At 40.8% G+C, this 15,012-nt stretch overlaps 1 protein-coding gene across 6 annotated transcripts in view; it reads right to left on the reverse strand.

Annotated features, from left to right (window-relative positions):
• MKLN1 (muskelin 1) overlaps positions 1-15,012 on the reverse strand; it is a 102,460-nt gene that overhangs the window by 25,630 nt on the left and 61,818 nt on the right. For all 6 annotated transcript variants that reach the window (XR_009933182.1, XM_062492435.1, XM_062492436.1 and 3 more), the window contains 3 exons: positions 10,491-10,703; positions 8,438-8,659; positions 6,980-7,109 (listed from right to left, as the gene is read on the reverse strand). Coding sequence is in view for 5 of the 6 variants with exons in the window: in XM_062492435.1 (XP_062348419.1) it covers positions 6,980-7,109; positions 8,438-8,659; positions 10,491-10,703 (565 nt within the window). In the remaining variant the exon portion in view is untranslated. The remainder of the gene's footprint in view (positions 1-6,979; positions 7,110-8,437; positions 8,660-10,490; positions 10,704-15,012) is intronic.

Consider the following 15,012-nt stretch of genomic DNA (forward strand, 5'->3'; position numbering starts at 1 on the left):
ACACAAAATGGTATTTTGGAAACCCATTCTGTAACTGGTTTCATTCTCACGCTTCACTCCTTTCGTTTGTTAGGCCAGCAAAGCAATAAAAGAATTTAAAAATTCTGAGTAGAATTTGGTTTTCTACAATTTTTGCCCCTAGTGAAGAATTTAGCATCACCACAAAACCTAAGCATTTTTTAAAAAAATTAAATGCTTAATTCTCATGTAAATTTAAACAGAAACTGAAATATATTTGGATAACTCATTCTCAGACTCCCTTTGACAAAATTCTTCCTTATGATTTTAGAGGAGGAAGAGGCATTGGAGCCCTCATTAACATAAACCTGTCTGGTCTGCCCTCCAATCTTGCCACAAAGTTTAAAAGAAAAATTAATCCAGTTTATAAGCAAATGGGTGGTAGAAAAGAGAGAAAAAAAAGGGAATAACACTGACACAACAATGACTACACACCTTGTTTTATCTGCAAACCACAAAAAACTTAGTCATTAAATAAGGCAAGTGAGGACTGTGAAAGTCATCCCCTAAGGAAATTTAGAATAGAAAGATGACTATAGACTAAAAACTGTTAATTTTTGAAAAGTATCATGCAATGTGTTTGCTTGCATAGTCAGGGACTACTTTGCTGACCCAAAAGGATTAAATTCAAAGCATATTTGAGACATTTCTGGCAGGAGAGCCATCTAAATTTGATCAGCAATGCTAATGCACATGGAAAATGTCTTTGCGACCCTATCTGCTGCTTTGAACATTCGAGACCACACTGGGAATATTACAAAAAAAAAAACCAAAAAAAAAAAAACCCTGTGCAAATCTTCAGAGCTCTAATACCTCATTGAAATGAAAATTATTATAATCATGAGGAACATAGCTGCTCTATTACCATTGATACTCAAAGCATCTGAAACTTGTCTGTGGAAGTCCCATCCCTCCTCCTGAAATGTTGTTAAATAAATTAATTTTGTATCTCGTTTATGCTCGATTTCCCAAAGCTGAAATTATTATTTAAATAATGAAGGAGGGAAAAGCTGCCAAAGTTCAGTGCTGGTGGTTTTTTCCTCTTGATATTAAGAACAGAATTCATCTGCAGCAACTGCAATCAAACCGAAATTCAAGTCAAGTAATTTCAGGCTTTCCTCAGTTATAAATCAATCTCTTCTTGAGACTGTTTGAAATGCAGAATGCCTAGAAAAGTATCAGAAATATAAATCCCTAAATCTACTAAGGGCCAAATATAAGGAGTAACTTGCATAAACTTTGTGACCTATCTAAGCAACTGTGTAGAAACTGTATTTAAGTAGTGCCTTAGGCAAGAAAGAGTTGACATCTGGTCTTCTGCAGAGGACAAAATGAGAAAGTTGGATAGAGTGTCATTAAAAAAAACCCATAACAAAAATTTGATAAACAAGACCCTGAAAATAAATAGGCAGTAAGACAAGATACTACACAATGAGCAGGAGAAGCTGTGATTTTTTTTAAACCAAACAGAAACATCAAAAATATGTTTTCCAAGGAAGTCTGATCCTTGACAGAATGACAGGGCTCCATAAAAACCTCAGGTCTGAAATACTTCCACTAGGGGGTAAGAGAGGTTCATCATCTGCAAGTGCAGCAGACTGGCAGGAAATGTTGGACAGAATTCAAACGAGAATGGTTGGAGTATTTTAGAGGGACAGGGGCTGGAAACGTCAGAAAAATACTTGTGACATTTAGGTAACAAAGTGTATGTTGAGAAGGAAATCTAATTCTGTATGGGCAAAATTGTACCTGTAAAAATGGGTCTATAACAATGACAATAATTGGTTGCTTAGGACATATCTTTTTAAATTTCAGGACATGGGGGAAAAAAGTCAAATAACAACGGGGGAGAACCAGAGCACTTCCAGATCTGTTATCTGCAATGTACTAGATCCAAGGGGTGAATGAAGTGAGAAGAAAAGCTCCATACAAATTCCCTCACTTGTGCTTCTTCACAGAGATGGAAGATCAGCTTTGGAGCAAATTCCCACGAATTCCACACCTTTCAGGGCACCTCTTGGGTCAGCTGTGGGCAGTCAGCTCCAAGCACAAAGCAGTGACTGAGGACTTAGCCCTGGGTGCTTTGAACGCTGGCCTGTGGCTATATGGTATTAACTTGGCTCCTATGACAATACATCACTTATTGAAGAGGAAAAGCTGTAGAGAGAAAGCACTGAACACAACACAATCCCAAGTTTAGAAGATGGTGAATGCTTTTTCTGTGCTACTGACTCTTCTTCCCACTTAATCTCATTAACCAGCCCAGGGTAGAAAGGCAGTAACTACCTGAAAATAAGAGATCTGAATCCTTGCTCAGAAACATAGTATTTTCATTCATTTTTACTCAGTAAAAATTAAAAGCTCATGGGCTCAATATTTAAAAACAATACTGAGCCACAAGGCCTGGAGTTTGCAGCCAGTTCCATAAGCAAGCAGTAATTCCTGAGCAAACTCTGAGGAGATGTTGTAGAGCTCTGTACAGTGCAATTTCCACTTTAAATACAACACATGGGGAAAAGCTTTTCTCCCAAAGTGACACCTGATCACGGAACAGCCACATTCCTACTACCACAGTCCCTGCTTACAGGAGTTTATGGGATCACAGTGATCATTTCAGCCAGTTGAGTATTTTTTGGCTTGTTTGTGCAAACAGCTACAGTTGTTTCAGGCACAACCTTGGCTGCTGCCAGTATCGAAGCAAGAAAACAGCTTTTACACAGAGACAAAGCTTGCAATTCATGGAATTCGAGTGTGGTTTGGGTCGGAAAGGACTTTAAAGATCATCCAGTCCCCCCCTCTGCCATGGGCAGGGACACTTTCTACTAAAGTGTCTCCAAGCCCCATCCAACCTGGCCTTGGACACTTCCACAGACCCAGGGGTAGCCATAGCTTCTCTGGGCATCCTGAAGTCAAGTTTATGGTTACACAGATGTGGTTCTTATAGCACTGGACAGCATTTTGGAAATAAAATCTCATCTCTTACATTTTAGGGCATACTACCGCAAATTTTTCAACACACTTTGAAACACAACAATAGCAAAACAATTCTATAAATTTACAGTGCACAGACCATGCCTGAAGGACTCATGAAGGATTAATAAGGGAAGCAAATTCACTGACAGGATTTTAGTGTCACCTGAGTTATGAAACCCTCAGAACATGTGACTGGCAGTCTCACTGCAAGCGATTTGCAAGTATCTTCCCTTCTTGTGATGCTTCATGACTACAAAATTAGGAGAAAACTGCATCACATGGATACTGCTGCTCACCAAAACCTGGCACCTCCCAGTGGATTAATTTTTAAAAAGTGGTAGGTCTGGAAATTATTCCACTCCACTCCTTGTAATTCCTATACAGCGGAAGCAGCACCTCCCCCAGACGTTAATGGAGCAAGTCATGGTGAGTAATAGCACCAGGCCAGCTGTTGACACAGCAAGATAATGATTATCCTCTTGGATTTTTCCTGATGAGGCTGCATCTGGCAGTCTGCCAAGGAGCAGCTAAGGAGACCATCTGAACAGTTTGGTTGTCATGTTGACAAAGTAGCAATCCAATGTCCGATGCTCAGCTGTCTCTGAGATTTTGGACAACAAAGATCAGCCAGTAAAGCTGAATGGAATTCTGAGCTATGACAGCTCTGTAAGGCACCTCTAGGATCTGACGACTGCCTGACCCCTTCCCCTTTCACAGGCAGAGGAAAGTATTTGGGGATTAGTTCAGAGAAGCACCTCACAAGATCAAAAGCACATGAGGTGCTCACAAAACGCTTCCATGGCAAGGGGTGTGCTGGTGACTGGCAAGACCTTACCTGAACACAGGCACAACATGCCAGGTGTCACTAGGAGGTGATGAAAATGGGATATTGAGGCTGCCTGTGTGAGCTGGATCCCAGCCATGCTGAGCCAGCTGTACTATCTATCTGGATTCATGTTTTTCTGACTTTGCCTTGTTTCCCAGGCTGGGCTGTGTTGCCTCTGTCCGTGGTACTTATCCATGAAATTCCCCATCCATCAGGTGCATAGTTCTGTATGTGAAATGGGCACCTGCCCAACAAGAGACCTGAGAGCTTCACTGGTAGCTTAAAAATTAGGGTTAACTTTAAAAACTGTAGGCTGCCATTAAGAACCACTTCACCACTACAACGAGCCACAAGAACTTTTAAGGATTGGTCACATTTGACTTTGGAAGTTGCTTGATGCCAAGGGATGTTAAGATGCTCTGCACATCCTTTTGCAGAAGCAAATTCTCCTCTGAGCAGGAGCTCTGACACACCACCTGAGTCAGGGCTAGAGGGGATTATCACAGGAACCTCCACCACAAGTGTTGCACTCAGAGCTGAAATGAGCTGCCCACAATTAATCATGGATTGTCACTAAGGGACGCAGAAAAGCTCCCAGTCCAGCCCTTGTGGACAGCTGGGACTGGTGGCATCTCCAGACCGACCACCTGGATGCTTCAGATATATATCATTTTTGTTGGCTGGGGGGGTTTTGGTGCTTGAGTGTCGTTTATGTGCTTTTTAAAGCAATTAAGTGCATCCATCAACATAAACATTTCTGCCTCTCCTCCAAACAAACTCTACTCAACTGTATTAAAATTCCTCTAATTTGCTCCTCTGTTATCTTCCTTCACATCCAACACATCACCACAGTTGCATGTCTAAATTTGTTAGAATTACGTCTTTTGCTCCAAATTAAGAAAATCTAAGTGATACTTATCACCCATCATTCTCAAACACATCAGGCATCCAAGGAGCTGGTCACAGGATCAACATCAGAGGCACAAATAAAAGCAAAGAAATGCTGAACAGCACAAATATCTCAGAAGATGAGAGCAGCAAAACCAACGTATCATTACCATGGTTTTATAGCACCGCAACAACTCTGTGTTACTGATAATCCTTATTATCCATTTCAGTACTTTAAAAAAAATATCCCTATTCCACCAGATATTTAAACAAATGCACAATTAAGTTCTTTTAGAAAGGGTAAAAATCAAAATAGCTCAACTAAGAATAGAACTGAATGCCACATGCGAGCCAGGAACAAAATGTAATCATAGGACTTTATAGGAACATTTAGGTCAGGCATCCTCAACTTGACTCATCACACTGAGCAGCTTAAAACTTCTCAGCGACCAGGCAGGCAATCACTTTGTTCAGACAGATCAAAATGGTGTATCAGTACCTAACAAGAGCACAATAAAGACTTGCTTTTTTTGGGGTGAAAATAGTGCTGTCAACATTTGCTGTCTGAACGTAATAAGCATTTTGTTCTCTTCCTGTTAAAATGCAAATTATCCCAGCATTTTCTTTCAAAAGCCATGGAAATGTTCAAATCTGTTTGTTTACTTTCCACACACAGGAGAACAGTAAACCAAAAAAAATCTCCTCATGAATTATTTCCAGTGAGTCATTTTCTTATTGAAAAAAAAATAAAATATTCCATTCATCACTTCAGGGCTTGTGGGAATGGGGAGAAGGGCTAAAAATTTACTTCATTTCTTATTTACTTCACTGAATGTTGCAGTTTATGTATGAAAAGTAGAGCTCAGTGTCCTGACAAACTCATTATCTTTAAATCTGAAGTAGAGGAAGGTGTCAGCTTAAAGCCACATGTTTTCAAGCTTCTGGATATGAAGATATGCAGCTTGAAAAGATCAAAATGGCAGAATGTTACTAATTTCCTGGGGGAAAAAAACATAAAACAATTCTTTAAAAGCTCTAAGGACAACAAGGGAGCGTGGGTGTGTGCAGAGCAGCATCAGGCAACGTGCACCTGAAAAAAGGAGACTGTCAACAATGAGCTGGTTCTTTCTTGGAAGTACTTGAGTAAATAAATGACTCCTGAGAATTAGACCTTGGGTACTTTTCTCCCTTACTGGCATAACTAAATTAATGAGCAAACAATAACTCGACACCACCAATAATTCATTTCAAAAATTCAGCAAAATTACTTGCTGAAAGTTAAACCTGATCAAAAAGGAGGAGGGCAGCCTAAATTCAAGATTAATTACCTTTTTGGGGTTTTTAGTAATTGGAAGAAGAAAAGATAGGGACTGAATACACAACACAAGAGAAATACTCGCAACTTCTGTCCCATAGTGGTAAATAGTGCAACTCAAATTTCAAATTCTGACTTTTACAATGAAGATCAGGGTATTTGTAAAAGGAAAATGATATGCTTATACATGCAGAAATGCTTGTCGGGAAGAAAGGAACATTTTTCTCTGTCATCTGAGGAGAAAAGGCATGAAATCAGTTCTTTATGGTTGTGTTACAGGCTTGGGTGTTTTCGAAGACTTATGTCATACAGAACTAATCACAGGATATGCAGCTCCAGTACTATGAATCAGAACTGAAGCTCCCTCCTCTTCCTTTTTTTTTTTTTTTTGCCCCTTTCTGATAGTGATTACAAATATAACAGAACAACATATCAGTCTCATCTTTCTGGTCAAAATAACTGCTGTTCCTGTTTCTGAGCACCCTACCTGCCCTTCTGCAGATTACCTCTATCTCATGGTACTTTGCACTTAGTGAAAAACAGAAAAATAAAAACTGGCTTTCTCCTCTCCAGGTTTAAAGGGTTTTTTTTTGTTTGTTTGTTTTTTTGGTTTTTTTTTTTGCTTTGCTAGAGTTTCCAGAAGAGGTATTCTTAGCTCTTAATTTGCTAGTTTGGCTTTTCTTTTGAGGTGCTATGTGGTTTCATGCATCAATTATTTGTATTGTGCTCAAGATGGAGAGTGTCAAATGACAGAAAGGACAGAAGAGCTGGCATAAGTTTAACCTGTACAGTGTGGAGTTTACCTGTATATGGAGGGTTAGTTAAGGATGCCAACCTGATCCCACAGGTTGAAGCTGGCCTTTCACCTACATATTTCTTCTTTTACAAGATTTCATCTCTCACAGTATATTTCTCATTTGTACCAATGGAATGAAATGATTCTGCAGTTATTCTCTTACCCATCCCTGAATCTTTCTTTGTGCCATCTGAGATAATGTCCACGTGGTCACTGTCCACATCATAACTGAAGAAATCATTCAAATAAGTCTTTGATCTCTGGCCACCAAACACGTATAAGCAGCGGTTTTTCTGGAATAGGGGGTGGAAAATAAAGTCTTTACAAGTTCAAGACAGTATATTGGTCAACTCTGATCATTAACAGGAATATTTATCATAGAATCATAAGGGAAGGGACATTAAAGCCCATCCAGTTCCAATTTCCTTTCACCACCCCACATCAATTTAAGTCCCATCCAACCTGGCCTGGAACACTTCCAGGGATCCAGGGGTAGCCATTAATGAATCAAAGAGGAACAGAGATGTCTCTTCTAAGTTTAACATCACTGTGCACAGGTAATTGATGCAGCCCTCCCTCATCCAGCTTTAACTTCAGAACATTAAAGCAGCAGCTCATCTTTCAAGTTTATTATGAAAGAATTAACAGGCCCCATCTCTTAAATGCATCATAAAATCACTGTTAAAAACGCAACAGAAACAAAAGACAGACTGTAGGGGAAACCATCCAGGTACCAGCATATTACTAAATTCAGTGCAGACAAATGGCAAGGAGCAAGCCAAGAATAACAGGTTTATTGCTTCTTTCAAATTTGCAAAGTGGAAAGTCTGTAAGGGGCAGATTATTTTTCTTTCAAATGGCTGAGAAAAGGACTTAAACTTCCATGACCTGTGCTTACAGAATGAAGTACTGTTGGATTTACCAAGGACAGATCCTCAAAAAAAAAACCAAAAAAGTTTTTTTGAAAGATCCTGAAGTCCTTGTGCAGAATTTTGTGTGGCAATGTTTTCCCATCATATTTTACAGAACCATTCAAAACAAAATAAAACTGAAAGGTCAGAAAGCCCAGTTTCACTATAAAATTCTGATCTTTCAGTTGAAAGGGCAAGAGAAATAAAATCAGCAATTTCTTCAAATTGGTGGGGTTTGAGTTGATGGTATCCGTAAATATTTAAATGTCACAACATTAATTTTAATTATCTTTAGTTGTTTCCTCTTAAATAGACATGTGGTTGATGAACACAACTGGAAAGGCAGTGGAAGGTGGTTTTTAATACCCAACATAGAGGAAAATGCTATATACAACTTACCCCTACCCTTCTGCCTCTCCATGAGGCTCTGGATGAAGTATCCATACTGTTTACTATTCAATTAAAATATTTTTTTAAAATTCACCTTGATTTTTACTTGAAATTTTATTCAGTTGGAGTCATGAAAGCTCTGAAACTTTTAGCACCTCCTGCACTTACCAAAGCAGCATCAAAATGTCAGCAAATTTCAAATTAACTCAGACAACACATCACTCAGGAGATTAAAGAGCTCAAAATTTGCAAGAAAAACCTAAACCAGATGTTCTCCTTAAAGTCAGACATTATAAATCAAACAGGGTGTGGATACTCACAGAATGGAACAACATGCAGTGTCCTATCCGGGACTGGATATCCTCGGGTCCGGCGTTGCAGGAATCCTCCCTCAGGAGTTTCCACGTCTGGCACTGGCAGTCAAAAGCAAACAAGCCACTGAACTGGGGCTCACTGGCTCTGCTGTCATCCACACTGCCATTGCAGGTCAGAATTCGGCCTCCAAAAGTGTAGATCATGTGTTTTTCAGAATCCATGCACATCTGCAAGAAGCAGGGAAGCAGTTTAAAGCTGGCACAGTAAGACCTGAACACTCTGAGATCTAACATTAAACACCCCTCTCCTGCAAGCAATACCTGCTAAGCTAAGACAGTGCTCTGTGCATCTCCTGAGCCTCCAACAAACAGAAAAGGACACACATCTTCATGGTTATCAGGTCTTAATCTCATAAAAGAAATGTAAAACACGAGCCTAATTTCTGTATGTTTGCCATTCAATATGCAAAAGACTAAATGCATCCTTCATCACCTAAAAAACCTGCTGACTTCAGGGAAAATACTTGAAAGTCTTACCCAAGGATTCACAGGGTTCTTTTCCATAGATCCATAGATTCCACAGAAAAGATCCATGGAGATGTTTTCAAGCTACATCTTTATAGCCAGAGTTCACAGAGTATCACCTTTGGCAATAGTTGTGCAAGGGAGAAATTCAAAATCACTGCTAATTTACTGCCCACCAATCAACTGGTGCAAAAATCAGCCTGTGATTTCATCCCTAGCACATTTACTGTTACCCCCATTACTGGAACTCAAAGTGGGGGCTTAACTCGTCCAAAGATTCCTCATGGGAGTGCAGCAGAAGTATGTTTAATCTCCAAACCTAAACTGAGGTTATGGCACACATGAGAAGCACTGCAGCACAAATCAAACCAAACCCCCTGACTCCAGGTGATGTTTTCAGACAAAGTGCAAAGCAGAGGGTTACAGAATACCAGAGGGGAGGGAAGGAAAGCAAACCAACAAACAGACAAGATTACAGTAAGACAGAGATGCTACTCAGCACAGCCTACACGAAACACTTCTAGTGCAGCACAGTTCTGAAGGTTAAATAAAAACTGCTATCGCAGTAGGTGCTAAGGGAAAGAAGAAGGAGAGCTGCAGATTGACAGAAGTCAGTGAAGCCCTTCTTCCCTGAGAGACAGAACAGGGAAAAAAGGAATCATTTCAAGAGGCAAGCAAGGTACCCAGGGTAGCCTTGCCAGCTGACGATTTCCATGCGCCTCTTGCCCAACACCTGGGAGACTGGCATTGGTTATTAAGAGAACAGAAAGACTGATTGGCTTTTGTTCTGCAGACATGGTATATCTTTAATTTTCAGTGTCAGCAGGAAGGCACATTGTGCTGGCAAACAACAGCTTTGGTTACAAAACAGCCAGTACCACTAAAAGCTGATCTTGGGTTGCTTTAAAAATGAGTCCTGATGTGCTGTTTCTTGGCAATGCTTCATAAAAAAAAAAACAACTGAGAACAAAATACGTTTTTCAAGTAGACAAAAGTGAACACAACATAAGTAAAGAAGATTTCAAATTGAGCATGTGGACAGATGTGACTTTAAAGGATTAGTAGCCATTCCTCTAAGGTGTTTCAAGCTCTACAAAGAAAGGGAACCAATTTGGAAAGAATCCTGCTCCTGTGTTGGCCTCATTCACGCAGCTTGCTTGGAGTATTCTTCCAAAGGTACCATACACAGCTTTGCAAGTTGCTCCCCAAGGCCCTCCAGGCAAGGCAGATCTGCAAACTCAGCTCAAGGAGACCAATTAAAACCAGGTGAACTGTGCCTGGAGCTTTAATAAAACGTGTCTTAATAAAATGCATTTGTTTGCAAAGGTTTTTATGATTCTTCTGACTCAGTTTGATTAGAGCACCAGCAACAAGTGGCACTGAGCAGCAATGCTAGTAGAATTTAACTGAATGCAGATCACATCCTCTTCAACCCTGCTGTTACCTGGTCCAGCACCTCGAAATCACAGAGACTGTGATCAAAACTGACTTTTAAACACTGAGAACTTGCAGCGAGAGGATGAGTGTGGCTGACCTGATGATCAAACACCAGCTTGGGGCCTCCATCTGCTGCAGTGTCCTCGCTCAGCAACATCCAGGTGTTGGTGTCGATGTCATAGCGGTAGAAGTCACTTTTCAGGGACTTGCTGTTCCTCACAGAGGAATCCAGGTATCGCCCCAGGGTGTAGATCTGCCGTCGCTGGATGTCAATGCACATCTTGTGACAGGACCTGGCACTGGGACCACACTGAGAAAGCAAAAGACAACAAAAATTAAGAGAAGAATAGATTTAATGTTGCTCCAGGTAGGTCATTAAGGGAAAATAAGTATCAGCAGCAACTAGAAATCCTTGGGGAATTCAGAAATATCTGCTTATAAACAAATACAGGATTAATATATAAATAACTACAAGAGCACATCCCATAACTTTCGTCCTTTAGAAAGTCACCAGCAAAAACCTTAATGCACTTGTCACAACAAACTTATGATTTGAACCCTTTTTGTCAGATTCCTTAGAAAACAGACAGTTTCTCCCAGAAGTGATTCTCAGAGGCGTGTGAAAACTACTTGATCTTTTAAAATAACAGAAGTCAATGCACATGAGAGGCAAATTAAGATGTCAAAACCTATAAATAACTACACAGGAAGAAGATTAAGAAGTGCTCAATTACAAGAGCCTCTGTTTTATTATTAGGCTGTTTTCTAACAGATCATAAGCAGACACTCCCCCAAGCAATCATATCCTGTAATGGCTCTTAATGGGAAGGTAACAAAAGCACTCCCTGTCCTTCACAAACAGATATGGCCCTCCCAGACTCCATCTGAAAGAAAGTTTCCCACGGTATGCAAAACTGCCCTGAGTTATGATCTTCAAGAGAAACACAGAGTGCTCCATGCCAAATTATTATGGGCATAATCTATCCAGGAATGCTCAAGTTAAATCATGGAGTAATTTATTTAATGACATTATGATGATGATTATGCCATCCTGGGCAGTTTCCTTTCTGCTTTCCAAATCTCATTTTAAGGGCATTCATACACTTTTTCCTGAAGCATGAGAGTGATGTTCTGGTACACCAAAGCATTAGAAATCAAGGTTTGCAAAGCCTTATGTGCAAAATATCAGACAAAAGAAAAACATCACATCTTGTGTATAGATCAATTCTGTAGTTTATTTTGACACAGTTGGGTGACAGAATACTGAGAATGGCTTCTCACTGACGAAGGGCAGGTTTAAATTAGATATGGGGAAAAAATTCTTCCCCATGAGGATGGTGAGGTCCTGGCACAGGGTGCCCAGAGAAGCTGGGGTTGCTCCCAGAACCCTGGAAGTGTCCAGGGCCAGGCTGGACAGGGTCTGGAGAAACCTGGGATAGTGGAAGGTGGCCCTGGCAGGGTGTTGGAATGGGATGATCTTTAAGGTCCCTTCCAACCCAAACCGTATGGGATTCTATACCAAAAAATCTATTAAAAACTACTTGAAAAGTAAAGATCAGGCAAGTAGACATGGATATAGCAAATCTTTAAAATCATTACTGAAGACTTAAGAGTTAAAGAAGAGTAACCATATCACCAACCAAATAATCAGCACCATAGTTGCTCTATGTCCAAGTACTGACTTACGATAAAATCTTCATAACTGAACCCTTCAACTAAAATTCTACTGAAATTTAAAGTACACTAATGGAATGCACATCACTAAATTGGATAAAACAAGAAAGGAAGCATTACATCTTTGTTGTCAAAACCCTTTACTATTCATGTTACAAAATTCAATTTCTTGATTAAGCAACGAACAGGAAACTTTACAGTAACTCAAAAGACTATGTGAAGTGGTCAACTGAATTGTTCATATTTTGTAAATAAATATGAAGCATTATGTCAGCAATAACTACAGCTTTGAGAATTAGTTACTTCAGGGTAATTAAGGTAGTCTTATTTTCTTAAAAGAGTACTGATAGCAGTGAAATATTAGCATAGTCCTGAAATGCAGGAAAAGCTCATTGATTGCCTTTGGTCACATGGAGGAAGATAACACAGAAGGCAGCAACACAATTTACTTTGTTCCTAGAAAATACAAAAACAGTTTCTTGCAGAGGACCCTGTTCCAAATACACGGGGGGGAGTTCCTTTGCACGAGAAGCAACAATCTGTGCACTCACAAAGGCAGCCCCTGGTTCACAAATAAATCACCCCAGTGTGCAAAGTCCATCCTAAGCCATGGCACCAGTCCCCTGCCAATGAGTACCTATTTGCCTTGGCACAGCTGCCTTGTAGGTGAGATGTGAGGACCCACCTGTGCTTTCTGACCCTCCCCTCTGGCACAGCACTGCAGTTCTTTCATGGAATTGGACAATTTAAGAATCATCCCCCCACTCCCTCACCTCTATGCAGACTAAATTAAATCCTCCCAAACTCATTCAAGTTCATGCCATTCATTTGGCACTTTCAGAAGCAAATCTCCAGTTTGGCAATTTCCTTGCCATAAAAAGCTACTCCACTGACCAAAATTTGTCTGAGCACAGACACAAGGCTGAGACACTTCACAACTCAATACCCATTTCAAGGCACTGGCACCAACAACACAGTTGCTATGCTAAATATGCAACACGCAGATTTCCTAAGACTAATTTAAAATGAGAAAAGAATTCAGGAAAAATAGCTTTTTTCTTTAATTACATCCTGGCCACATCTCACTCAGTATTATCTGCTTTCTTAAAGAGCTGTTAAGGTTAACATTTCACCTCTACAGATACAGAATCTCCATCACCTCAAGTTCACCCAAGAACTTCAGCTTCACCAAACTGCAGGGCTTGCCATAGCATGAACTGTCTCTCATAATACAGGAAACTTCATCCAATTTGAAATCCGTTCTCAAAGAAAACTGGAGCTCTGCCTGCACACCACTCACAAGATCACAAGGAACCTGCCAAAGTTTCTTCCTTAGCCTACATGTTTACCAAAATGAGTAAATAACTCCATTAACAGTGATGCACACTGGCTTGACATTTAAGGCAGAAAAGGAGAAAGGTCTAAAGCTGTGTTCACTTCTGAGTTCAGCTTGACCATGGTAGCCCTTGCAGCTCATATGTACTTCAAAGAGGGACACAAAGTCCATTTACAAGGACACTACAAAAGAGTAAAACGCTTTGAGGCACATGTGATGAATCAAGTGCCTGTGGGTGGCTGCAAATCTTCATCCAAAGCCATGTGCTCCATGTGGCTACAACAGCAGCCTGTTCACACAAGGAACACACTGCCACAACTTGTCATGGACACAGCGATCCAGTAAATTCAAAGAGAAAAGTTTGTTGATTCCATAAGCATTCGAAGAATCTGACTCTTTAAAAGCAATGAGTGAGAAAAACTGACCATGACAGAGATGACTCTCTAACCCCAGGTTGAAGAGATCAAGCAGGGCTAGAGGGCAAAAGAGCAACCTTTTGTCCCCCTGCCAGGATGCTAGGCTGGTCATGATCCATTAATTAATGTCCCTGGCTGAGTGGATCTTACCAGAGATCTCTATGCCCTTCTTGAAATTCAGGTCTTATCACCAAATCACTGTTTTGACAAGCTGCTTTTGTGATTGTCTGAACTAATAACAAACCTGTGCAGAACTCCTCATCTCTGGAAGTGTTCAAGGCCAGGCTGGATGGTACCCTCAGCAGCCAGGCCTAGTGGCAGGCGTCCTTATCCATGGCAGGGGAGTGAAACTAGAGGGTCTTAAAGGTCCATCCCAACCCAAACCATTCTGTGATTTTATAATTAAGTACTACAGATCTGGTTTCTTCTAAGTCATTAAACGTGGAATCCACATTTTTGCAGATGAAGCTTCACGACCTGACTGACTGAGGTAGTAGAGGTGTCACTTCCCAAACAGAGCCCACCTTCCATAAGACTCTAAAAGTCACATCCAGCAACAGCACCCAAACGAGCTGAACAAACACTGGCTCTGGGGACTCCTTCCAATTCTCATCAGAAAGCTCCTGGCACACACACTGCAGAAACCACACGTGAAAGGGGCTTGTGACTGGGCTAAGCTCTCATTCAGACGGCAAGCAGTGTGTCAGGCTGCTTTGGCCAGTGCTTCAGCTGCTGCCAAGGCTGTGATGGCAAGATGAAAGCATTAGCATATCACATTTCTAACCTACAGGACACCAAACAATACCAAAAACTACTAAGCACAGGCACTGTTGGGTTTGTGTGTGACTCAGTAAGTGCCTGCACAGAGCCAGGAGTGACCTGAACAAAGTGGCTCTGTGCCACCCAGCCCCACCATACAATCAGCACAGCACAATAACAGCTAAAACAGATTAAACAGCATGTGCAAGGTCCTGTTTGGAAGTGCTACAAAACATCAAGCTTTATGCCCAGCTCCAAGGCTCTTCCTCAAACAGGTTGGCGTTGACACAACTCCTCTGGTCTCTACAACACAGAAAAACACCCTGGTAAGGGTGGGACAGTGGGGAAAGGAAGAGAGGCTGTATGGCCAGGAGCACTTAAGACAGGCTTTCAATCCTTTAAGCGCCCTGGGTCAAATAGGATTTTTAGGTTTC

The sequence above is a fragment of the Cinclus cinclus genome, chromosome 4, assembly GCF_963662255.1.
Source record: "Cinclus cinclus chromosome 4, bCinCin1.1, whole genome shotgun sequence".
Taxonomy (NCBI): Eukaryota; Metazoa; Chordata; class Aves; order Passeriformes; family Cinclidae; genus Cinclus; species Cinclus cinclus.